The 26701-nt window shown below is 41.9% G+C and overlaps 1 protein-coding gene across 4 annotated transcripts in view; it reads left to right on the top strand.

Annotated features, from left to right (window-relative positions):
• PLEKHA2 (pleckstrin homology domain containing A2) overlaps positions 1-26701 on the top strand; it is a 125378-nt gene that overhangs the window by 35555 nt on the left and 63122 nt on the right. For all 4 annotated transcript variants that reach the window (XR_004539966.1, XM_033950288.1, XM_033950286.1 and 1 more), the window contains 3 exons: positions 11166-11214; positions 14452-14549; positions 19840-19965. Coding sequence is in view for 3 of the 4 variants with exons in the window: in XM_033950288.1 (XP_033806179.1) it covers positions 11166-11214; positions 14452-14549; positions 19840-19965 (273 nt within the window). In the remaining variant the exon portion in view is untranslated. The remainder of the gene's footprint in view (positions 1-11165; positions 11215-14451; positions 14550-19839; positions 19966-26701) is intronic.

Below are 26701 nucleotides of genomic sequence, written 5' to 3'. Positions count from 1 at the left end.
AAGGGGTCAAGAATGTCTGTCTGGGGCCAAAATAGTTCGGTGAAATTAAACCTAATAGGATGAAATTTGGCTTGAAGGAAAATCCAAGGTAAAGACAGTGAATTTGAAAATGGGCCAGTGAAATAAAGTTCCCTCAAAATGGACCAATCTATTTCTATGAGAGATGCAGTTCCAGCTTCTAGAGTTACACAGCAGTTAGGAGATTCCTCCTTTCAAACGGCCTCTCCCAGCTTCTCTCTGTTTTCCCAGTTACACATATACGCACACAGATAGCATATGCCACCTGCTTTCCCCACCACTCATTCCCCTGCCATTGTGCCACCCTCCTATCCCTGCTAAGATGACTGTTCATATTCCATGCTGCTCCTTGTGACCGTGGGCAAGTCACTTAATCCACAAAAATACCTCCCTTATATTCAATTTTCAAATTCTTAATTAGAAACAGTGATGAAGTTTTCTCATATCAGACTTATTTCCACTAATCACACATTTAAAGTTCTTTATAGAGGAGAGGCCTCAGATCCCCGTGCGTTGCCACTGATTAACTATACAACAGCACTAGATAGGGAACTAACCTCATCGGCACTCTCCCCCTCCTGCCTAATTTCAAGATGATGTATATAAAAAAACTCTCAAAAAACTGATAATGAACTTAGCTTCAATTAGGCAGAGAGTTCTTATGAGTTCTTATATCTCTCAGCTTCTGTTTTCTTTGTTGCGGTCCGTTCCTGCCAACATAAAGATAGCTGGCGTTTCACTGTATAGCTGCGTCAGGGCATTGGACTCCTGTGAAAATAATGCAAAAAACAGCGCTATTAGAGTAAGACCAATGCCAGAATATTCCGCTCCGTACTTCTACTTACTCGGCGAATGTATGAACGCTCAAATGGCAAAGATGGCCGCCGCTTTGAACCGCCCAGTTTTATACTACTAACATATGACATCACATGGGAGGAGCCTAATTGCATCATCCAATAGTCTGAAAGGGCTTGCAACTACTATTCTTTGAATAGGAAACTGATGATCACTGTGTTAAGATGTCATTAGCCATAAAGTTGTTCATTTCAAAGTCAAAAAAATATGTGCCACTTTTCCTTAGCATTTAGTCCTTTGGGCTCTTCGGTGTCCGAACGGAAAATCCATTCCTGTTCTTTCTGCATGAGGATCCGTCGCCTATCTCCTCCTCTGGTTGTAAGTGGCACATGATCCAGGACCATACACTGAAATTCTGTGCAGACATGATTCGCTGACAAATAATGTTGGACCAAAGGTTCCTCCAGTTTTCTACATGCCAAACTACTCCGATGTTCCCCAATCCTGGTCCGAAAAGATCGAGTGGTCTGTCCTATGTATAGTTTCAAACATGGACAGACTATAGCATAAACCACGTACGACGTGTTGCATGAAGTTCTATGTTTCAAACGCCAACTTACCCTTGTTTGAGGATGGAGAAAGTGACCTAGTACTTCTATTGTTGTCTCACAGGTCTTACATTTACCACATTTTGTATGTCCCCCGTGCACCTCTGTTGAATTGATTCTAATAGCAGTATCAGATGGACATAATATTTCTTTAAGGTTCCGTTGGCGACTGTAGGCTACCCTTAAAGTTGTCTCTGCAAAGAGAGGTTGTAACTGAACAATTGACCAATGCTTTTTAATTATTTTTGTCACCTCTCCTATTCCTCCTCCAAAGGTTAGTACACAAGTAGGGCACCATTCCTCTTTTTGTTTAGGTTTCCTTTCTAATAACAATTCCCTGTTTGCATATCTGGTTCTTGTATAGGCACCCTTCAGTACTCGTTCTGGGTATCCTCGTTGTTGCAACTTACATTTCAGCTCTTTAGCCTGAGTTTTGTAATTTTCTAAGGTGGAACAATTCCTTCTATATCGAAGGAACTGTGAAATTGGGAGACTATCCTTCAATTTACCTGGATGACAACTAGTATAATGCAAAAAAGTGTTTCTATCTGTGGGTTTGTGATGGACCTTAGTTGATTTACAAGTCACTTAATCCCCTATTGCCCCAGGTACATTAGATAGATTGTGAGCCCAGCGGGACAGACAGGGAAAAATACTTGAGTACCTGATTGTAAAACCACTTAGATAATCTTCATAGGCGGTATATAAAAACCTAATAAACTTGAAACTAAGCGCTAACATGTCCATAGACTAAAATGCACGTGTTAGCGTTTAGCGCACGCTAATCAGTTAGTGCACCTTAGGGCTCCTTTTACGAAGCCGCGTTAGCGGTTTAACGCGCGTAATAACGTGTGCTAAACTGCCGGCTGTGCTAGATGCTAATGCAAGCATTGAGCTGGTGTTAGTTCTAGCCGTGTAGCGTGGGTTTAGCACGCGCAAAAAAGCTGCGTGCGCTAAAATCGCTAACGCGGCTTCGTAAAAGGAGCCTTAGTAAAAGAGGGCCTTAGTACATAAATGCAAAGGGGCATTCACAGGGGACAAGTAATGAATGGGGCATGGGCAAGACCAATATTTATGTGCCTAACTTACAGAATATTTATTATTAGATATTTATTTTAAAACTTATACACCATCTAAAGTGCCACATTTAGCCACGCCCACTTATGCCTGCCGTTGAGCACATCTAAATGTAGACATGTAGATTCCAAGTTTCACTAATATTCTATGAATCTTGATGTCCAGATGACATTATAGAATTCACCATCAGCGCAAGCCATTTAGATGCCTAAATTGTGGTGCCCAGTTATAGACATGAACAGTATGGTTTGCGACTGGTTGTTATGTGGTGGAGACACAGGGGACATTAAGAATTTATCCTGATCACTTCAGGAGTTGCTTTTGAAAAATTCCCATCCCCCCCCCCCCCCCAAGTGACTGGATAATTTTTGCCTAGCCAATTTGCCAACTGGTTAAAGTGTAGCTGCTCCTAAAAAGATGGATGAATTAGTGCGTGCATACAGAGTGATTCTCAAAATCTGATAGATTTCTTAGATTTTACAACTAAACAAATCAGTAAAGGCTACAACAGTTTCTGATACAGGAAGTCCCCGGGTTAAGAACGACTTAAGCTTTTAAAACTGTTCTTAAGTCAGATTTCCATGGAACTCAGAAGCTGTAGATTTTAAGATTCTTGTTGCTTACCTCTGCTCCCAGCTGACAAGGGCCAACTGTCCCTTCCAGTGTTCCCTCTAAGGCAGTGTTCTTCAATCGCCAGTCCGTGGACCGGTGCCGGTCCCCAGAAATTTTCTGCCGGTCCACAGGGCCGGCACCCCCATTGGGCCCAAGAGATTGTTATGTAGCCGCCAGTCCTTGGTACGATCAATGCGTCGTCTTCGGGCCGGCTCCCTGAGTGCTGCAGTGCACAAAGCCGTGAGAAAAGGCTCCCACTCGCGGCCTGCACCTGACACGGAAGCCTTCTCTCTGATGTCGCAACGTCAGAGGGAAGGATTCCAGATGAGGCGCGGGATGCACGTGAGGAGCCACTTCCCACAGCTTTGTGCAATGCAGCAGTCAGGGAGCCAGCCCGAAGACCCTATGGACCGGCCTGAAGCTAACACCGGGGGGCAGGCCAGAAGGCAAGGCACATGGAGGGAGAGAGACAACAACGGTAGGGGAAATGCTTTTATTTTTTTTATTTAGTGATTGATTTGTCTGTTCAGGAAGAAATGCATTTGTTTTTTTTTTCCTCTGCGGTTGTACTGCTTGCAGAGTCTTGCATCTTAGGGTTTGTTTGTGACTATTAGTACGTTTAGTTTTTAGTCCTGCATTTGCATGGGGTTATCTGTTTGCTGGTAGGAATGAATGTTGAAAAGTATACAGTGTGCTTTGTGTATTTTAATTTTGTGGTTAACCATTATGTGTTGTTAATACGATTATATTGTATGTGTGTATATATGAAAAATGAATGAAAAAAATGGTGTTGCAATTAGTACTATTATGGGGGCGGGGTCTGGAGCAGAGATTGGGTGGAGATGCCATGACTTAGCCCAGTGTTCTTCAACTGCCGATCCGCGGACCGGTGCCAGTCCATAAAATAATTATTTTATTTCCGACGGTCCATAGGTGTCAAAAGGTTGAAGAACACTGCTCTAAGGTACAGCTTGCACAACCACACACTGTTCTTAATGTGGTCATGCATCACTCCTGAATCTGCTGCAGGAGACGTGTAGAAGTCTATGCCACTGCTCAGTGAAATCAAATGGAGCTGCAACTGCGTTCGTAAGTACAAGTCGTACGTAAGTCGGGCGTCTGTAACTTGGGGACTGCCTGTACTACATTCCTGGAGTGGAGGAGTCGCCTAGTGGTTAGAACAGGGCTGAAGAGCTGAGACAGGTTCACATTTCTCTACTGATTCTTGTGATCCTGGGCAAGTCACTTAACCTTCCAAGTTTCAAGTTTTATTTAAAATTTGATAAAAGCGCTTATAAAGAATTTCTAAGCGATTAACAATATAAAAATAGGCATCTTGAAAGATATAAACAACAGACATTAACCATGACAAACTTGGGGGGAGGGATAATAGGTAGAACTACAGTTTATCATGAAAAGAACATAGATGGGGAAAGACATTAGGGAAGGGATTTAAGAACTGCATTCAAATACGACTGTATTTGAACGTGGCAGAACAATGATTGTGATGAACCATAGATGCAGTTTTAGAATGAAAGCCTTCAAGCACAGGAAAAATACCCACTGTAACAGAGTATAATTTGCCTCAAGTTGCAACTGAGAAAAAGGAGGGCATAGGTGACAGAGCTCTGCCATCTGTGACTGTCCTCAGACTCCTCTTCACTCACCTGGAGCTTCTGCCTGGCTTTGATGGTTCATAGACAAAATCGTGTGAGACAATGGCGCGCCGACAACTGAGCGCAGACAACTGAGCGCAAGGTTGACGGCGCGCCAAAGAAAAGCACTATTTAAAGGGTTCCGACGGGGGGTGTTGGTGGGGAACCCCCCTATTTTACTTAACAGACATCGCGCTGGCGTTGTGGGGGGTTTGGGGGGTTGTAACCCCCCTCATTATATTTGAAACTGAACTTTTTGCCTGTTTTTTAGGGAAAAAGTACAGTTTTAAGTATAATGTGGGGGGGTTACAACCCCCCAAACCCCCCACAACGCCAGCGCAATGTCTGTTAAGTAAAGTGGGGGGTTCCCCCCCACACACCCCCCGTCGGAGCCCTTTAAAATAGTGCTTTTCTTCGGCGCTCCGTCAACCTTGCGCTCAGTTGTCGGCGCGCCGTTGTCTCGCGTGATTTAGTCCCGTCACCGGCTTTGACACATCCAGGCTACAGGAGTGAAACAGTTCTCTTTGATCAATTTTATGTCTAAAAGGTGGTAGCTGACAAAAAAACATTCATTGGGATTTATAGATAAAAAGAATCAGTACTGATCCCCTAAAATACAGAAGAAATCACACACACACCCCTCAACCAGCAATATTGTTATTACGGTGATTTCCGAAGTCAGAATAAACATCCCTGAAGGTCCTGTTACATGCAGCCTTTGTGATTCTTTCCACTGCAATACTTTAAGTTTTTCTCCTGCAATAAAGTTTTGCAGCCGTTTCCTTGTCTGTATTTATGACTCTGTAAGAGGGCAGCCTGGCATAAATCTTTTGTGACCAAAAAGAACCTATAATTTATAAATGAGGCCATTTCTGAAACGTGGAAGCTGAAACTACTCTTCTGTTCTGCATATGAGCTTCATGTATAAATATAATAATGATTCAGCAAGAACGCTGGTAGGGGAGGGAGAGAAAGGGAAAGAGCCTTTAGAGCAGTGTCTCAAACTTTTTTTAGCTCCAACACACTAAATGAAGCAAATGTTTTTTGCGGCACATTATAAATGAAATTATAAAATTGCAAAACCAACAAAATATTAAATTTGAGAGTTATTTATTTCAAGTTCTTTAACCTATGTATAGGTAATTATAACAATGGTAAAATTTTAAGTAGATTGAATTGCTAATAAATGTGATGGTGTGCTTGTTTTTGAGTGCATATTAACTCAAAATGCGACTTGATAGTCGACAAGTAAACACGCATTTCATTATCTATCATCTACAGTCATTCTCTTTTTTTTTCAATTGAATTTGTCAGAGCTGAAAATCCAAGTTCGCAAAGATAAGAAGATCCAAATGGTAACAAAGCGTTGATTGCTTTGCTAGAACATAAGAATAGCCTTACTAGTCAGACCAATAATAATAATAATTTATTTCTTATATACCGCTATACCAGAAATTCGAAGCGGTTCACAACATAAAATGCACGCAGTCAATGTTTAAGATACACAAAAAAAACAGTCAATCTGAAATACAATAAAATCAATAAAATAGATCAATTAAAATCTAATAAAGTTAAATCAGTGGCATAATTAGAGTGTGGACAGCTGTAGGAATTCATAAACGTAGACCGTTCTCACAATGGCCAAAGTACCTGGCCAAAACCCAAGGAGTAGCAACATTCCATGCTACCGATCTAGGGCAAGCAGTGGCTTCCCCCATGTCTTTCTCAATAACAGACTATGGACTTTTCTGCCAGGAAATTGTCCAAACCTTTCGTAAAACCAGCTATGCTATCTGCTCTTACCACAACCTCTGGCAATGCGTTCCAGAGCTTAACAATTCTCTTGAGTGAAAAAATAATTCCTCCTATTGGTTTTAAATGTATTTCCCTTTAACTTCATTGAGTGTTCCCTAGTCTTGTAATTTTTGACGGAGTGAAAAATCTATCTACTTACATTACATTACATTAGTGATTTCTATTCCGCCTGTGCCTTGCGGTTCTAAGCGAATTACAAATTAGTAGTCTGGACATTTCCAGGAGAATTACAAAACAAAGAAGCAAGTATTTAACTTGTACCTATTCTACTCCACTAAGGATTTTGTAGACTTCAATCATATCTCCCCTCAGACCTTAGGAAATTGGAAGACTGGGCCTCAAGTGGCTGATGAAATTTAATGTAGACAAATGCAAAGTGATGCACATTAGGAAGAATAACCCAAATCATAGTTACCAGATGCTAGGATCCACCTTGGGTGTCGGCACCCAAGAAAAAGAGCTGGGTGTCATTGTAGATAATATGATGAAACCTTCCATCCAATGTGCGGTGGTAGCCAAAAAGCAAATAAGATGCTAGAAATTAATAAAAAAGGGATGGTTAACAAGACTAAGAATGTTATAAAATCCTCTTTATCACTCCATGGTGCAACCTCACCTTTAGTATTGTGTATAATTCTGGTTGCCTTATCTCAAAAAAGATATAGCGAAACTAGAAAAGGTTCAAAGAAGAGTAATCACAATGATAAAGGGGATGGAACTCCTCTCGTATGAGGAAAGTCTAATGAGGTTATGGCTCTTCAGCTTGGAAAAGAGACGGCTGAGGGGAGATATGATTGAAGTCTACAAAATCCTGAGTGGAGTACAAGTGGATCAATTTTTTAATGCATCAAAAATTAAAAAGACTAGGAGACACTCGATGAAGTTACAGAGTACTTTTAAAACCAATAGGAGGAAATATTTTTACACTCAGAAAATAGTTAAACTCCGGAACACAAGTTTACCAGTAGGGTGGTGGGGGTGGAGTGGGGGAGGGTTGCGGAGATGATTGGGTAGCCTGCTGCAGAATCAACAGGGAGTTTTATCCTTTTTCCCTCCATTTCCTTTCAACTCCTTTTTTTTCCCCCTATTTTTATCTCTAAATAATGTAACTTTACCCCTTTCCTCCTCTTTAATCCTCACTTTCAAGTTCGTCTTGTCTATGTTTTCAATGTACACTTCCCTCCCTTCCTAAAATCATTACTTTTTACAAGTACTGTATTGCTTTTATTTCTATTTTAGCATATTATTGTAAACCGGCTAGATACCCGCTGATGGTCGGTATATTAAAAATAATAATAAATTACTACTTATAATGACCGGTGTTGCCATTCAGCAAATTACATATAATTAGAAGGATTGGAGGAGATTAAATTATAACTTCTGGTGGAACTCTTTATGCCATATTTATAAAATGGAAAGGTTTATTGCATTGCAAAGGGGATACTTTAAGAAGTTTCAGGATGTGTGGAAACCATTAACAAAGTATTGTAAAGATTAATTTGAAATTGTTTCCCTTATACTTATCGATTTAAGGGGTAGGGAGGGGGGAATTTTATTATTACATGTTTTATATGATAATGGAATATAAGGGTGGGTGGGGTGGGAAAAGGGAAGGGATATGTTTTTATGTAATATATCAATGATTGTTTGTAAGTGATGTAGTTAATGTTAATCTGAATGAATATATTTAACACTTAATGTAATTTTGAAAATGAATAAAGAATATTTAAAAAAATCAATAAACTTGAAACTAGTTATCTGTTGGACATGTTATGTACTGTGGGGTGTTGGGCGGGTTACTGTTTGCTAATTGTGTGTGGATATCTTGGTACAAGTGTGGGGTTCTGAGAGCTGCATTTAGATTTTTTTCAGATTTGTAGATTGTTTTATTACTGTTTTATATTGTATTTACCATTGTACTGCTATCCTTCTTGTGCTATTTTGTACTTTACTGAAAACTTTAATAAAAATAAATTTATTTTTTTTAAAGACCCACCTCCGGAACACATTGCCAGAGGATGTGGTAATAGCAGTTCAAAGCAAACAAAACAAAACTGCAGATCTGTAGAAGACATAGGCAAAATTTATTGTGACAAAGTAATTATATGCAAACCCTTTTACCAATCAAGGGACCCGACACGGTCCGTGTTTTGGACAAACCTTCGTCAGGGGTCCTATTAGGCACAAATATAATATAAAATTAAAATTATGAAACAACAATTATATACATAATAAAAGATAAAAAAATTATTATTAAAAAACATTTTTAAAAAACACATGATGGTGTTTGAACAATGCTATGCCAAAATTTGTGATGGATACGACAAAAGGACAAAAGGACAAGTGTGCGTATTGAGAAAGTAAAATAAATTAAAATAACAATGGCATGCAATTTCAATGAACTGCATGCAGAACAGAATGACATTTACAGTACAATTTTATGATACAAGGTTGTGTCCTAATTCTATACATACTAGGGGTCTAATAACAGTAAACATAATATAGAGTTTACAGGTTACAATTTGCCATAGTTATCCGCAACATTGTACGTTTTTTCAATACAAGTTTTTATCCTAACTAGACACACACTAGGGATCTAATACCAATGTACATAATGTACATTTACTGGTTACATTTGCCATAGTTATAGTGGAAGACGTTTCAGTACCAGAATTTTTTCATAACGTGATACATACTGGGCTCTAGTACTAATATACATTTCTTTGTAATCCATCAGTCATGGGCAGTAATGTAGCAGGTTTGGACAAGTTCCTGGAGGAAAAGTCCATAGTCTGCTATTGAGACAGACAGGGGGGAAGCCACTGCTTGCCCTGGATTGGTAGCATGGAATGTTGCTTCTCCTTGGGGATTCTGCACGGAATGTTGCTGTTCTTTGGAGTTCCAGAATCTTGTTTACTCTTTGAGATTCTGGAATGTTTCTACTCCTTTGGTTTTGGCCAGGTACTTGTGACCTGGATTTGCCACTGTGCAGACAGGATACTGGGCTAGATGGACCATTAGTTTGACCCAGTAAGGCTATTCTTATGTTCTTATCTTTATACACATAATCCTTTGCTGACAATTAGACTGGTCAATATAAAAACTTTAACATACCCAGAAAGTGCTAATCTAAGATCTCATTTATCTGGCAGTAACATGTTATTTTATTCCTGTTTAAGCTGAGGTTTTGCTCTTTGAACTGATTCTTCAGTAGTTTCTTGACTGATTTTTTTTTTTTTTTTTTTTTTAATAATGTTGTATAATTGGCAATATTTGTCATGCTATGCATTTATTTTTAGTTACTACCAGATAAATGAGATCTTGGATTAGCACTTTCTGAGTATGTAAAAATTCTTATGCAGGTTAGTCTAATTGTCAGCAATGGATTTTGTGTATTCAGAAGTAACGTTTTATATCACAATTGGTACTTTAGGTAGAGCTTTTGTGATTTTGTAGCCCATATTGTAATATGGTTTGTATTTATTTATTTTACAGTTTAATTAATCCCCTGATGCAGCCCTAAGGGGGGGGAGCACAGATTCTGCACCAGTTTTTAAAATGAACATACACACATCTGTTCACTTGTAACTAACTGCCTAAAAGAAAAAGGACCCATAGTCACATGTTTGCTTTCTCTGCCAGACCTTTTTTTAAAATCTAAAACAATACATGTTGTTCTTTTGCAAATATAAAGCCACATTCGTTTTTGCAATCCCCACCCTAATCACACCCCCAAATATTTCACCTGCATGCACGGTGTGTATAAAGTCTTTGAAAATTGCTACTCCTGGGTAGCTCTATTGCACAGTGCCTTTAAACATGCCAGAAGTAAATTTAAAATGCTAAATTCTACTTTGTGTTTTCTGGGTGTGGCTTTCTTCCATTTTTACCCTTCCTGCAAAAAATGTCCTGCAGTCCTTGAGTCTGGGACAAGTGATATTGCCTCAGAGGTCTTCAGTGATCCCGAAGCAAGAAGCTATGACTACTATTTATAAAAATCTTTTCCCACTCTGTTTTTCCTCTCCTCTCTCTCTCAGCTTTTCCTCCCATTTTCCTCTGTGGTTCTTCTGGGGTACCTTTGTAGCACAATATTTATTTATTCAATTTTCTATACTATTCGCCCAGGGGAGCTCAGAATGGTTTACATTAATTTATTCAGGTAAAGCATTTAATTATTCCCTTGTAACCCTACACCAGTAGTTCTCAACCCAGATCTTTGGACACACTTAACCAGTAGGTTTTCAAGATATCCACAATAAATATGCATGAGAGAGATTTGCATGGATTGAGAACCCCTGCCCTACACAAAATCTCAAATAGTGAGCTGTCTTCATTCAATCTTCCCAGATACCATCCACTCTTATCCTGCCACACCAACCCATGTTGCTTCTGTATATCCTTCCACTCCATTATATCATCCTTGCCAATCTCTCCTACTTTTAACCGGCTAGCCTGTGGTTAGATCTCAAGTTGCCTGACTCAATATTAAGTGGTTAGTGGCCCAGAATTTTGAAATTGCATGGTTTATCCAGTTAACTCCTTGAATATTATCCTCATTATTTTTATTTTCAATGCTATTTTTCAGGTTAGCATCGCTACTGCAAAACAGAGGCCAAAAGTTCAGTTTTGCTTTGGTGAGTATGAAATGTGCTTCTCTATACTATTTTAGCTGAATAAAACATTGGTTATGAAAATGGGTGAGGATGTACTTGGAACCAGTTCGTAGGTTTGCTTTTCCTAAAGGCTATATTTTTGTATATACCTAAATTATCCCAAGCTTGTTACCTCATAGCAAAAGCAGTCTTCCTGCCCTGTGTCTATAAATAGCTATCAAAGTGGGAAGGAGGAAACCAAGTCACTTTAGAACAGGGGTGTCAAAGTCCCTCCTCGAGGGCCACAATCCAGTCGGGTTTTCAGGATTTCCCCAATGAATATGCACAAGATCTATTTGCATGCACTGCTTTCATTGTATGCTAATAGATTTCATGCATATTCATCGGGGGAGATCCTGAAAACCCGACTGGATTGCGGCCCTCGAGGAGGGACTTTGACACCCCTGCTCTAGAAGGTACCTCTGAGTATTGAGATCCCACAGCAGGGTGAACCAGACATTGCACAAAGGTGCTGTGCACATAACTGAAGTGAATCTACCCTGATTTAGTCCACTTACAAATCAAGGCCAACCCTGACAATGAGCAAGCAGGAGTGTCCCAAGCCAGAAATATGCCCTGTGCAGCAGGGTCTTAAGTGTTCCCACCTCACCCACTGTGTTGTGGATAAGCCAATGGAAGGAGGTTCAGTGTTGGTGCCCTGTCTCCTTTGTGTTCTGTCATATTGACCATATATGCAAAACAAAAGAAACCAACAAAAAACGCAGAAAAAATGCGAAGCAAGAAAACCAAAACAAAACTGCAGTGGAATATACAAGGTGCAGGAATTTATTCAATAAAAATCATAAAAACATATATAACATACATAAAATCAATCTAATAAATATATCCAAAAACTGGTCCTAGTATTCATGTGGACCTGACCCGACACAGTCCGTGTTTCGAAAAACACTTCTTCCTCAGGGGTCCCAGATGATGGTATGTAGAATATTTAAAAAAAAAACCCAGATTGGAAAAACCAAAATTGAACGGAACAGGTGTAAAATTTTCCTGTAAAGGCGTTTGGTTTCGTGTAGGGTCCAGTTGGATTTTTATCACAGTATTTTTTATCATTGTACTTTTTAAATTGAATTTTCATGGTTTTATATGTCAGTGTTTAATAAATTATCTCCAGAACATCTGTATCCACAGTTTTTGTTTTTGTTTTCATCGGTGGATTGTTTTCACTGTGGATCATTGGGTCTCCCCATTTTTCTTTGTTTTCATGTGGGTTCCCCTTAATCTATATCAGTGTGCATAAATTTCAGGAACATCCCTGATCAGTGGTGTAGCAAAGGTAAGAGGCATATCAAGGGTACGAGGCGCCCGGGGTGGTGGCATTTCCCCCCTCGTGCCCTCCTCAAGTCCTCTCACTCCTTCTGCACCCCCTGCTCCTTCCTCCCCCACTCCCTTCCCCTCCCCCTGTACTTCTTTAAATCTTAGCCAGTGTGAACAGCTATCTCTGGCCTGCTGCTCACGCCGTCATTGGCTTACCCTCTGATGTCACTTTCTGGCCTCATAACCCGAAAGTGATTTCAGAGGGGAGCCAAGCCTGTGCTAGCGGCAAGTCAGAGAAGTTGCTTGCACTGATGAAAATTTAAAGAGGTACAGCAAGGGGAAGGGAGGGTGCGAGCATTGCATGGGAGGGCAGAGAGGTGCCAGCACCCCCACCAAGATGGCACCCGGGGCAGTCTCCCCACCCCATTAGTACGCCACTGCCCCTGATCCACCCCTAGTTACACCCCTTTTTTGGAACTGCACGTAAAATTTTTGAATGGATCCCAGTGCCCAAAAATATATGCATAAATTTTAACTGATGATAATTAGTGCTGATAATTGATTATTAGCACCCAATTATTGGCTTGTTATTCAATTAAATTGAATATGGAAATTGGGCTTAGTAAAAGGGGGGGGAAGTTGTTAATTCAATTTGGGTCCAATATGGAATTGTTAGGTGTCACTAGGCATCCGTGATTAGGGGACCATTTATAGAATCTGGCCTTCAGAGTCTAAGAAAACATGGCAGAAAGAGACAAAAATATGAGTTTCCAATTGTTTTGGATGCCACAGGCTTCCCTAGAAAGAATTTCCAAGAACATCTGGATAAATTGCCTACACATGTTAACATCTTATGAACTCCAGAATGAAGTTCTCTTTGGCATGATGCAAGTACTATAGCGAGTGTTAGCAGTAAATTTGAAAGACTGAGATCATACTCTGTATACCTTGGCGTAGGAGCAAGATTCATTACTGTCTTGGTATGCGCAACACTAACCCCCAGGAGATATGCACAGAGACACACAGATGCAGACACACACAGAGCCAGTAAGATTTTCAAGGCTGCTCATGCAAATTTACGGTACCTTATACATATTGATTTGGGAATCACTGCCATAGTCAACTTATTTACAGCTTCAAGAATATTTAAGCAGTTGTTCCAAACAGGAATGAGGAGAGAAACTCAGAATCTGCTCTCTCTCATGGTCTAATGGACATGACCGCTGGTCTAAATAACCACCCTAAGAGGTGTTGGCCCTCTTTGTCTTATAAATAACACTTGAATAGTAACACTTTGAGTGGAAGTGCTTTGGGCTAGGTGCCTACTTTTTATAGAATCTAGTTTTTCCAGTTAGACGCCCAACTTTCAATCAAGGCCAATTAAAGCCTATTCTATGTTATTGAGTGCCAATATCAGCATGAATTAATCCTATTTATCAATTAAGTTAGGCGTCAATATCGGTGCCTAACTTTAGGCAGACATTATAGAATCAGAGCCTAAGTGCATATGGTCCCAGAAAAAGGAGGACGGATTGAGACATACAGGTTTTACTTTCATAGCTTTCAGTGGATGTCTCAATCTGTCCTCCATTTTCTGGAGCCATATGGTAACCCTAGTAAAGATCCCTTAGAATGTAAAACCTCTGGGAAAGGGGAAATATCAACTGCACCTGAATGTCTTGAGCTACTACTGAAATATGTGTGAGCTAAATCCAAATACATAAATGTAGACAGCACAATACACAAGACATGAGATGCAAAGCCTTTTTTTTTTTTTAAATAGCTGTGACTCAGTGTGAATCAATAAGCCAAGACCTCCTTGCTCCAACCCCCAAAGCACAAATGAATGGTCTCCTGGCAGTTGCAGGTCACTTGCTGGGCTGTAATTTCTATTTGATGACTGATGAGTGTTCAGCTAGATTTCTTTTCTGTTCCCTCCCTCAGTTATCAATGCATTATCACAGAAGTACTTCCTACAAGCCAGTGATGAAAGAGACCTACAGGACTGGGTAGAGGCTTTAAATCGAGCCAGCAGGATCACGGTATGTGGTGTTACTTGCCTCTATACTGGAATGCCCAGAATCAATACCTTGTCTCACCCATGGATTGATATTCAGGTGTATTTAAAGATTAAAAAAGAACTGTCCTATCTTGATTTTTAGAAAATTGTTAAAGACTCAACTTTTTGATAGGCTGCATTCTGATTCATTTTTTCAATCAAGTTCCTTATATTCAACTTGATGTATTTTATCTTTTCTATGTATTACTTCTTTCCCTGCCATGCCGGTGTTTTATTGCCTGTCTGGCTGGCATTTAAACAGTTCTTTTTAAACTGTCAGCAATGCTTCCCCAATTTTAAACTGTTGTTTTCTTTTCTGCATTATATTGTAAATGCTTTCTGTCTTTATCTGTTTTTAAGTCCATTATTCTAATTTGTATTTTATCTGTATCCCATGTATTAGCTCACCTTGTTGTGAACCACCTAGAACTTTTTTGGTATGGCGGTATATAAGAATAAAATTATTATTATTATTTTGACATTTTAAAATCTGCAGTCCATTTGGTGATTTAAAATCTACTATGGTGAGCAGTGATTGAGTGAGCTGTTTGGAATGTAATGGATATGAATCTTGACATCCTGTGAAGGTTTAATGTTCTGAAGTATTGGTGGGGGAGTGGAATTATGATTGACACTCCCCCCCCCCCCGCCAAACTAATTTAATGCAGTAGACTGATTGATAACTGATATGCGTTAAATCCTGTTGTAACAAGGGAGGATGGGTATTCTTTGCTGATAAAATCTTAAGAAAATGTTAAGAACTTAAACACTTGCTTTGATGGTTATTTTATTTTAATATTCAATAATTTTGAAATTTGGAGGAGTAGCCTTGTGGTTAGAGCACCTGACTGGCAATCAGAAAAGCCAGATTCAAATCCTGCTACAGCTCTTTGTGATCTTGAGCAAATCACTTAACCTTCTACCACCTAAGGTGCAAACTTAAGTGCTCTTTTACTCAACCACATTAGACACCTAACACATGATTTACCATGCATTAACTGCTAGCGTAAAGCCACGTTAAGGAGCTTTGTGGTATTGTTTCATTTAACATGTGGTACACTGGGCATTAATCCCCCCTTTTACAAAACCCTAGTGCGGATTTTAGCGCCGGCCGCAGCAGTAACAGCTCTAATGCTCATAGGAATTCTTTGAGCATGGAAGCTGTTACTGCCACGGCCGGTGCTAAAACCCACGCTACAGTTTTGTAAAAGGGGGGGAGGGGAATTGTTTTTTGTGCCAGGGCTGTGGCATGGGTGAAAAGTAAGCATAGGAGCATTAGTCAGTTATCATGCTGCACTTAACATGCATTAACTGATTAATACACAGTTCATACAGGACTATTTACTGCCTCCTGCTTCTGTGTTAACTAGTAACAGATATCATGCATTAAACCAAATATTAGCGCATGTCCTGCAATACAAAATACATGGATATCTCCCCCCACCACCACCACTTGCCGCATGTAATTTTCTGCATTAATATGCACCAAGGCCCTGATTCTATAAAGTCCGCCTAAAGTAAGGCACTGATTCTATAAAACCTAGGTGCCCATTATATAATCACACTCAGCATCCTAACATTTACAGTAGGCATCCCCAGTTTAAGCCAGGGTTTTCTAAGTCTAAAGTTAGGTGCTGATATCAGAGCCTAAAGGCAACTTATTCACAAAGAGGTGCCTAAATTGAAAACATGCCTATGATCCATCCCTAACCACATCCATTTTGAGTGGAGGTTGCTTTTGGGCTAGGTGCCTTCTTTTTATAGAATCTAGTTTTTCAAGTTAGGTGCTTAACTTTCAATTAAGACCAATTAAAGCCTATTCTAACGTGTTGAGTGTCAATATCAGCATCAGTTAATCCTACATGAGTATCCCGATACTCATGTACTAGCTTCAAACCTGTACTTATTGGTCTACCTACACCTTGTAACCACTTTGTTCACTGCAATACTGTATACCGTCTTGAACTGAAAAGGTATGACGGGATATAAATAAAGCTATTATTATTATTTATCAATTAAGTTAGGTGCCAATATCGGTGCCTAACTTTAAGCAGATATTATAGAATCAGAACCTAAGTACATTATAGTAAAGGGCCTAGGGTTACCATATGGCTCCAGGAAAAGGAGGATGGATTGAGGCATACGGGTTTTACTTTAATTGCATTTAATGGAAGTAAAATCCTAATATCTCTATCTGTCCTCCTTACTTCCATTGCTTTCAGTGAAAGTAAAATCACAATGTCTCAATCTGTCCTTTTTCTGGAGCCATATGGTAACCCTAGTAAAGATCCCTTAGATTGTAAAACCTCTGAGGACAGAGAAATATCGACTGCACCTGAATGTCTTAAGCTACTACTGAAAAATGTGTGAGCTAAATCCAAATAAATAAATAAATGTAGACAGCATACACAAGACAGGAGATGCAAAGCCTTTTTTTTTTATAGCTGTGACTCAGTGTGAATCAATATATCAAGACCTCCTTGCTCTAACCCCCAAGTCATAAATTTTACCAGCTAAGATGCCACATTGAGAACGACATGGAGACAAATTTTTCCCTATCCCCGCGGGAGCTCATTTTCCCATCCCATCCCCGTGAGTTCTTTTCCTGTCCCTGCCCCATTCCTGCACGTTCTATCCTCATCTGCACAAGCCTCAAACACTTTAAAATCTTAAGTGTTTGAGGCTTGTGCGGTTAAGGCAGAGCTTATAGAAATGGGGCAGGGACAGCAAAAGCGACAAAACTCATGGGGACGGGATGGGGAAATTGAGTTCCTGCGGGGACAGGAACACATTTGTCCCCGTGTCATTCTCTAATGCCACACCATCAGCAGAAACTGCACGTGGGTCTTGTGACTCTAAACATCACCTGTTAGAAATGTATTATCTCTGAGCACAGTATTCCCTGGATTCTATATTTGGCAACTAAAGTTGCAGTCGCAACTGTGTGCACAATTTAATTGTTTAATAAGCTAATTGGTGCCAATAATTGGCCATTAACAAGCAATTATCAGTATTAATTAGCAGTGATTAGAATTTATACATACAACTTTCTAAGCATATTCTATAAATTTGTGCGTGTAAATTTTAATGCACTGATCTCAAAAGAGCCTATAAATTACACACGCTGTTGTAAAGTATGCCTGATCCACCTAGAATTTAGGTGCTGGCATTTATAACAGGTTTTAGCTGGCATTAAAGTCACACCTAAATTATAGTTCTAAGGCTGGCTGCTACATTTATTCTATAAACTGCACCCAGCTTTAAGTGCAATTTATAGAATAATACCAATCGTGATTTTTTTTTCAGCACCATATATACAATCTGGCCCTATATGTGTCTGCAGGACCACCTCTTTATAAAGGCTTGCTCTATGTGACCAATAGGTCTTGGGGCCACCGTGCAACAGCTTGGCTGGCCTGTAGCACTCCAGGGTTTCAGTCCTTGCCTCTCTCTCAGCGTCCCGCAAACTTTATCGAGCCGAGGCACACTAAACGTAGTGGCCGCGGCTCAAGGCACCTGGAAGTGCGCGGACGTTGCCGTGATGATGTCACGCACATACGTGACATAATTACGTCAACATCCGTGCATGTACCAAGGCCCTCCAGACGGGTCCTTAGACACCAGTGGGAGGTGCCAGCAGGGAAGAGGGCCGGAAAGAAGGAGAGGTGCTGGCAGAGAGGCACTGGCACTGGTGCCTCTCCTCCTCCCCAGTGTGCCGCGGCACACCTGAAATCTCAGGAGGCACACCAGTGTGTAATACACTGCTCACGGCGGTAACAGTTCAGACGCTCATGGGAATTCTATGAGCGTCAGAGCTGTTACTGCCGCGGCTGGCGTTAAAAGCGGCTTTGTAAAGGAAGGGGTTAGTGCTGCGTGGTGATTTTTAGTGCCCCGCTGCTTTATTTCTAAGGGGAAAAAAAAGTTGCTGGTAATCATGCAGAGACAACCTTAAGGGACAGGGTAGCCACAGCATTTATTCAGCCGGTATATTATGCAACTGTATACCCCAGAATAGCTCTGTTTGGAGGTTGGTTGCTTCTGACTCTGACAGTCAAAGTTTAAGGCTGGCTGGTGCACCAATGGCAAAGAAACAAGCTGGGAGATGTTGAGTGAGAAATGTAATGCGGTAGATAGGACACTTTTGGAAGGCTGTAAATAAAGGTGGCAGATTGAGAAAATAATTAATAGATAATTTGTAATTTATAAATTATTAGTCATGGTGTATCTTTGTATTCACAATAACGTGCCGAGGCATTTGATGGATAGCATTCTGCCATATGAACCGCAGTGTATGTTGCGTTCAGTGACTCGCGCTGACATACATATTCCGACAGTGAAATAACTGTGCCTAGCTGTGTCTCTAGAGCTAGCATGTTTTCGTGCCTGGATCCTCAGGAGTAGAATAAGCTCCCAGGATATTTACGGCAGCAAACAAATTTGAGTAGTTTCAGGAAAATGTTGAAGAAACATCTTTTCTGTAAGATGAAATATGGGATTTGATTTAAAGTTTTTGGAGGTGAGGTGCTGGTAGCCTCTTTATAATTTTACAAGGCTTTACATCAGGGGTGTCCAACCTGCAGCCCAAGGGCCGCATGCGGCCCCGTGAAGTATTTTGTGCGGCCCCGGTCGAGGGCGATGCAGTGTTTTCCTCTGCTGTCCCCGGGTGTTTACCGTCTTGCCAGCTCCCTCCTCTGTCTTGCTGCAGCGTTTGGCCATTTGTGCGGCCCCAGAAACATTTTTTTCGGCCAATGCGGCCCAGGCAAGCCAAAAGGTTGGACACCCCTGCTTTACTTTATTATTATTATTATGTTATATTGATTTTTTTTATCTGTTGTAATGTATGCGATTTTGCTTATGCATGTATTTTATTGTAACCTGCCTTGGGAAAGGTATAACAAATACAAAAAGCTTTGTTAATATCCATTGGCTAATCATGACCACAGCTCTGTACCGGAGAAGGAACACTATAGCATGTGTGGTTGTATAGCACAGTGGTTAAAGCTATAGCCTCAGCACCCTGAGGTTGTGGGTTCAAACCCAGGCTGTTCCTTGTGACCCTAGCAAGTCACTTAATCCCTCATTGCCCCAGATACATTAGGTAGATTGTGAGCCTGCCAGGACAGACAGGGAAAAATGCTTGAGTTCCTGAATAAATTCATGTTAAAACCATTCTGAGCTCCCCTGGGAGAACGGTATAGAAAATTAAATAAATAAATGTATCTATGATTGGGTGGGTGTCTACATACCTTTATTTTTATTTTTTAATTTTCTAGGTACCTAAAGGTGGTAGTTTGCCTCAGACAGAAACTGCCTCTCTAGTGCCTCAGGACAAGAGATTGCAGGTTGCCTACAAAACTGAGATAATTGGAGGGGTTGTAGTCCAGACTCCCATCAGTCAGGTAACTAGAAAGACTTTTCACTGTATGACTTGAAACAGGATTAAGGGATTGCTGAGCCCTGGCATAACTTCTGCCTATCTGGCCTCCATTTATAACTCAGCAGAAGTGGCAGTTCAGGGTGATGCAGTGGACCCTTCAGTTTGGGTTCGGGGCCCCCCTCCCATTTAAGCAAAGCCTGCAGCTTTGGCTGGCGGAGACCCCAAGCTTCACCATTGGAAGCCATCCTCCTGCAAGGCCAGGTAGTCAACAGCACTTTTCCAGGGTTGCCACTGCACTGGCCAAACCTCTGCCCCGCACATGCTTGGTTTCTGTGAAACTGAGCATACATGAGGAGGGCCCACCCCTGCACTTGCATAATTTTTGCACATGCACAAGGAGAGGGCTTCCTTGCGTATGTTGTTTCACAAAAAAAACAAGCAGCTATGCAGCTTGGTCTGCGCGGTGGCAGCAGTCCAGGAAAAGTGCTGATGAGTGCCGACTCCGTGAGGAGGAAGGCATTCTGCTGGCAGAGCTTTGGGCGCCTTGCCAGCTCAGGTATGTGGTCGTGACAAAATTTTTCACCCTCTCCCCCCCTCCCCACCTTGGGGTCAAAACCTCCCAAAATATGAGTTCTGGCTATGTGCCTGGAGTGATGCTTCAAAATAAGAAAAGATCTTTGGGGGGGTTTAAGCGAGCCTGTAACTGTGAATATTTCAGCTACTATGAGGATAGATCCATGAGGGCTCCTTGTGCTCAAGACCCTCCATCTCCTGAATAGTTAAACACCTTCTGCAGACTCTCCCATCCACCTCTCCCACCTCCACTGTGGGCCCTTGTTATGTACAATATTTTGTGAACTTTAGTTCAGATTTCACTTTTCTTTTGTTACTTCTCCTGGTCCTTTTATCCTCTCTCACCTTTCATCCCTATAACCTCCATTTAATCTTGGCATGACCATTGGCATGGTGATGGGACAAAAGTGCATGAGATAATTGAGCGCCAACAATACAGAGCAGACAATCGCGCGCTGGACTTAAACTTAATTTTAAAGTGCTCCGAAGGGGTGTGGGAGGGGGGGAACCCCCCTCCCCCCACTTAAGTTAGTACTGCTGCCGCTGCCGTTGGTGGGGGGTTGTGGGGGTAGAATGCTCTCCCAGAGGAGGTTTTTGCGGAATCCACCGTTCTAGGATTTAAAAGCAAACTAGATGCACATCTCCTTACGAGAGGCATAGAGGGATATGGGTGACTAAAATTACTCAAATATACGAGGGTAATCATATTATCAAAGGTGATATGTAATATATGCATTTTCATTAATCACCTAAAAATTACTGGTCTCAAAAACATATCAATTCAAGAATGTGACTAGTGCAAAAATTACTGGTCTCAAAAACATATCAATTCAAGAATGTGACTAGTGCAAACTGAACACTCAGACCCACAACAAAGCAAACACCTCTAATCAGTAACGTATTCACCTACCCACTAGAAATACTTCTAAACACTCTACTGCAATGCTAAAATGTTAATAATCTCTACTTTCAGCTTACCGGGACGAGAACTCCATCTTGCAAACAGAAAACGCTACTGGCGTCGGGTAACAAGTCAGCAGGCCACGCCCCTAAAATACTCCCACACATCCGGCGTCACACACACCACAAAAATCAAGGTTCACAATTTAAACCAATCAATCTCGTTGTTAAGGCCGACGGGGGTCAAGGTGTGCCACTGAAATATAAATTTATGTTCATGGTAAAGCAAGAATTACGATACATCCCCTGTATCTTTATATGCATGCATTAATACTGTATATTTCAATTGTTCTGCAATATGACTCTTCTCAAGCCAATGGCTAACCAAAGTCATTTCATCAAACAAATTATTCTAAAACATTGGTCAGTTCTCCAGGTACATGAGAGAAGGTCCCCTGTTTGCTTTTACTTGGAGCAGTAATATGGCTGAGATTCTCAAACATAGAGGGGGCAAGAGCCATTTGCATACCAGTCCCCATGTTAGATGTCATCAGTGTGTTTATTGCTCTCATGTCCTGTACACTGATCAATTATTGATTCCTAATTCGGGGGGTAAGAAATTCTATTTAAGAACTGGCACTAACTGCCAATCTCATGCTGTTATATATTGCATTATATGCCCTTGTGGCTTATATTACATTGGTCATACACGACGTGTAGTGAAGATTCGTATTGCTGAACATCTAAGCAATATTCGGTGCAAACGGCAGTCAGCCCCCCTTGTTAGCCATTGGCTTGAGAAGAGTCATACTGCAGAACAATTGAAATATACAGTATTAATGCATGCATATAAAGATACAGGGAATGTATCGCAATTCTTGCTTTACCATGAACATAAATTTATATTTCAGTGGCACACCTTGACCCCCGTCGGCCTTAACAATGAGATTGATTGGTTTAAATTGTGAACCTTGATTTTTGTGGTGTGTGTGACGTCGGATGTGTGGGAGTATTTTAGGGGCGTGGCCTGCCGACATGTTACCCGACACCAGTAGCGTTTTCTGTTTGAAAGATGGAATTCTGGTCCCGGTAAGCTGAAAGTAGAGATTATTAACATTTTAGCATTGCAGTAGAGTGTTTAGAAGTATTTCTAGTGGGTAGGTGAATACGTTACTGATTAGAGGTGTTTGTTTTGTTGTGGGTCTGAGTGTTCACTTTGCACTAGTCACATTCTTGAATTGATATGTTTTTGAGACCAGTAATTTTTAGGTGATTAATGAAAGTGACTAAAATTACGCCAGGTATACAACTGGCTGGGCCTCCATGTGTGCAGATCGCCGGACTTGATGCATGTGCAGATCGCCGGACATGATGGACCGAAGGTCTGATCCGGAGATGGCAGTTCTTATGTTCTTAACCTTCCCCCCCCCCATTACAGAGGAAATTGACATTTTTCCCTAAAAAAAGGGAAAAACGCCTCTTGTCTCTATAATGGGGGGTTCCCCCCCAACACCCTACCCAATGGCAGCACAAACTGTACCAACTTAACTGTGGGGGATCCCTCCCCAAACCCCCCCCCCCCTCGGAACACTTTAAAATTAAGTTTAAATCTGGTGCGCTGATGTCCTGCGCGCAATTGTCTGCTCTGTATTGTCGGCGCTTGATTGTCCTGAGCTTTTTCAACTATGAACCCATTGGCACAGCTCTCTGCAGAGCCTGGCTGTAGGGAATGTCTTCTGAACTACATTATGCACATACAGGCAAATTCACTCCATGAATGAATTGTGAGTACAGGAACAAGCAGTATGTGGGGTCTTTAGCTTAGACTGAGATTATCTCTGCTTGCTTGGATCCTGTGGGTAAAGCTGCTCTCACTTCCTGCTACAGTTGCCAGCTGGATTCAGATTCACCTGACAGGGTTGATCCAGTCCTGGGTTTACCCCATTGCATGCAGGGACTTGTAGTCATGCTTTTTGTATGGCATGCAAATGCTAAATCAGAGACAAGTACCTGCATGCAGTGGGGTAAACCCAGGATTGGATCAGATAAATCAGGATTCACCTGGCAATTCTACTCCTACCTTCAGTACAAGAGAGGAGTAAGACACAATCCTTCCTGTGTGTCAGTGCTAGGAATTATGACACAAGGTGCTAGCAGATGTGAAACTCTTTCCTTTCTATCCTGTGCCCTCTGGCTGTCATGCAGCAGGCTCACTCAGGTCAGCACCGTTTGGGGATCCCAGCTGCTCCTTATCTCGCTGCCTGCCAGAACAGTGGGCCAACAAGTTAACCTACTCACTTTTACAAAGCCGTGGTAGCAGCAGCCACATGGCAAACACTTTGATGCCCATGAAATCCTTAAGGCCGTTCGAGCAATTGCCACAGCAGCAGCAGCCGCTACCATAGTTTTGTAAAAGGAGCCCTTAACTCTTTAAGTGCTAAGTTCCTGATAACAAAATTAAAATCTAAGCATCTAAACACCGTTACCTCTTCTAACAATGAATGTGATTTACCATTGAAAAACTGAATTGCTTTCTTTCTTTGATCTCATTCATTGGTAAGTTGGGGATGGGGAATATACCTAGCTAGAAATATTTCTAATGCTAAAAGGCAGTGCCTGGGAATGATTTCAGTTCATAGTAAAACTTGGAGTGAATCAACAGTGCTGTGGAAAATTAATTATTTTTCCCAGTTGTGTTTGTCAGTACCTGTTGCCTCTTTCTAAATCAGTCAGTGCATTTAGGCTTACCATATATCAGTGACGTAGTAAAGCGAGGGATCGTCCACTCCGGGCACTGTCTTCATGAGGGCGCAGGCACCCATGCTCATTTATGCCCCCTGCTCCTTCCCCGCCACCCCCCCGCCCCCACACCCACATGTGCGCACCCCTTCCCTCTGTAATGTTCCTGGCACAAGCAGCATCCCCCAAGCTACTATCACGCCAGCGTTGGTACTTCCTCTGATGTCACTTCCTGGACCCACACCTAGGAAGTGACGTTAGAGGAAGAGCCGATGCTGGCGTGACAGTGGCTTGGGGATTGCTGCTCACACCAGAACGTTACAGAGGTACGGAGGAAGGGGTGGGAAAGGAAGGGATGGAAAAGGAGTGTGTGGAGGTGGGGGGGCGGAGAAGAGGGCGGAGGAGGGACACCTCTCACCCTCGCTACGCCACTGTCCTATATGATAATCCCTGTTTCTGGCTTCTGGGTGTATGGAGGCCTTTTCTGTTATGCCCACCGTGTTATGGACAAAGCCATCAAAGCTAAACAAAGGCTGACTGCACACCACATTATTCAGAAACCATTCTGTGCACCCAGTTGTTATTAGGGATGAATATTTCAGCCTTCTGAAGCAGATATCCACATTAAAATCCAACCTGTCTTTGTACTGGCACTGCTCAATGGGAATTCACATTTGACTGAAGTAGGTGGCATGATGAAGTGTGGTGAGAACACACTTCTTACAGGATGCGTCTGATCATTTCATTGCCAGTGGCTTCACTGTGGGAGATACTCAGTGGTACCAAAGTTTATTAAATGTAGTTCTGAGGCACATTGTGGTAATCCACAACCGGTTTCCTTAATGCAGACAGGCCTCTGTATTGTGAAATTCTGAGCAGTTCCTCAAATATTCTGCACAGGAAAATGATGGAATTTGATATCCTGCCTTTCTGTGGTTCAATCAAAATGGTTTACATATTACTAGTATGTAAAGGTACTTATTTTGTACTTGGAGTAATAGAGGGGTGAACTGACTTGCCCTGCGTCGCAAAGAACTGCAGTGATATTTAAACCCACTTCCCCCTAGTTCACAGGCAACTGCACCAACCATTCGGCTACTTCTCCACATGAAATGTACATCACACATCTTTGGTAAATCTCTGTCAAATACCGTATCTGTTGTACAGTGTGGAGAAACACATTGAGGGGAAAATATATTTCCACAGATTGGTAATTGTGTTGCTTGTGACTGGCTGATGGGAGGCCTATTTAGCAATGTGATCACGGAGTTTAGGCTTGTTTTGAACCATGTGAAAAGTATATTTTTTTTTAAACAGAAAGAAGGCTCTAGAGTTTCGTAAGCAAGACTAGTGTAGCTTCATGGGAAACATTAGCTTGTCATAAGTGGACAAGATAAACATTGGCAGTACTAGTCCAAATGTATCTAATGCCCTAGGCAAACCGTCAGCCCAGGGTGATGCAGTGGACCCCTCAGTTTGGGTTCAGGGCCCCCTTCAATTTAGGCGCAACATGCAGCTTTGGCTGGTGGAGTCCCCAAGCTTCACCATTGGAAGCCATCCTCCTGCAAGGTCAGGTAGTCAACTGCACTTTTCCAGGGTTGCCACTGCCACTGCACTGACCAAACCTCTGCCCCACACATGCTGGGTTTCTGTGAGTCCTGCATCTCCCCTTCTCTATCAGCCTACTTACCCCCACCCCACCCCCATAGTCCAAAATCTCTCCTACCCCTCCTCCACCTTGTCCGACAGCTCTCCTCCCCTCCCCCACCTTGTCCAGCATCTCTGCTTCCCTCCCCTGCTCCTACTGTTGACAGATTCAGCAACTCCCTGTTTCCTCTGCCACAGCCACCCTCCCTTTGTCCTTCAAAAAGCACCTGGAGCCTATGAAACCCTCCTCCCATGCTCCAGGCCTGCATCATTATGCCCCCTCCAACACAACCTCTTGTTGGAGGGAGCTTGATGCAGCTGGCCTTGAGTGCACAAGGGTACTCAAAGGTCCAATGCTTTTCCGCTACTTTCTTGCCAGCCACGCTGGTGCTACACTTTCACACCCCAGAACACTGCCAACCTAGGTGGACGTATATAGGGTTACTAGATTTTTCCATTTGGAAAATCCGGCCCCCCCCTAGACCCGCCCCCCAGGTCCGCCCAGTTCCACCCATCCCTGCCCCATTACACCCCCACCCGGCCCCCGCTGCCTGTTCTCACCTCGTGTTTGCGTGGCATTCGCGCATGCATGGATGCCCTCCTGCCCAGCAATGATTTGTTCCAAGCTTTTCTAAACAAGGACAAAGTGCCAGGTTTTGAAAAGCTGTCCAGAACCCGTCCGGACATGTCCTCAAAAGGAGGATATGTCCGGGGAAATCCGGATGTCTCAAACCGATTGTATACCAATCGGTTTGTGACCAGATTTCCCTCCTGCATGCAAATGAGGAGAAACGCATGCAAAGTAGACAGGGACGCGATTCACCAATGTGACTATAAACACCCTCGAGAAATGGGCCGCAACTTGGCAAATGAGGTTTAACGTGGATAAGTGTAAGGTG

Source organism: Geotrypetes seraphini, chromosome 6 (genome assembly GCF_902459505.1).
Source record: "Geotrypetes seraphini chromosome 6, aGeoSer1.1, whole genome shotgun sequence".
NCBI classification, from domain to species: domain Eukaryota; kingdom Metazoa; phylum Chordata; class Amphibia; order Gymnophiona; family Dermophiidae; genus Geotrypetes; species Geotrypetes seraphini.
Note: the sequence above shows the minus strand (reverse complement) of the source record. Positions and strands in the feature narration are given on the sequence as shown.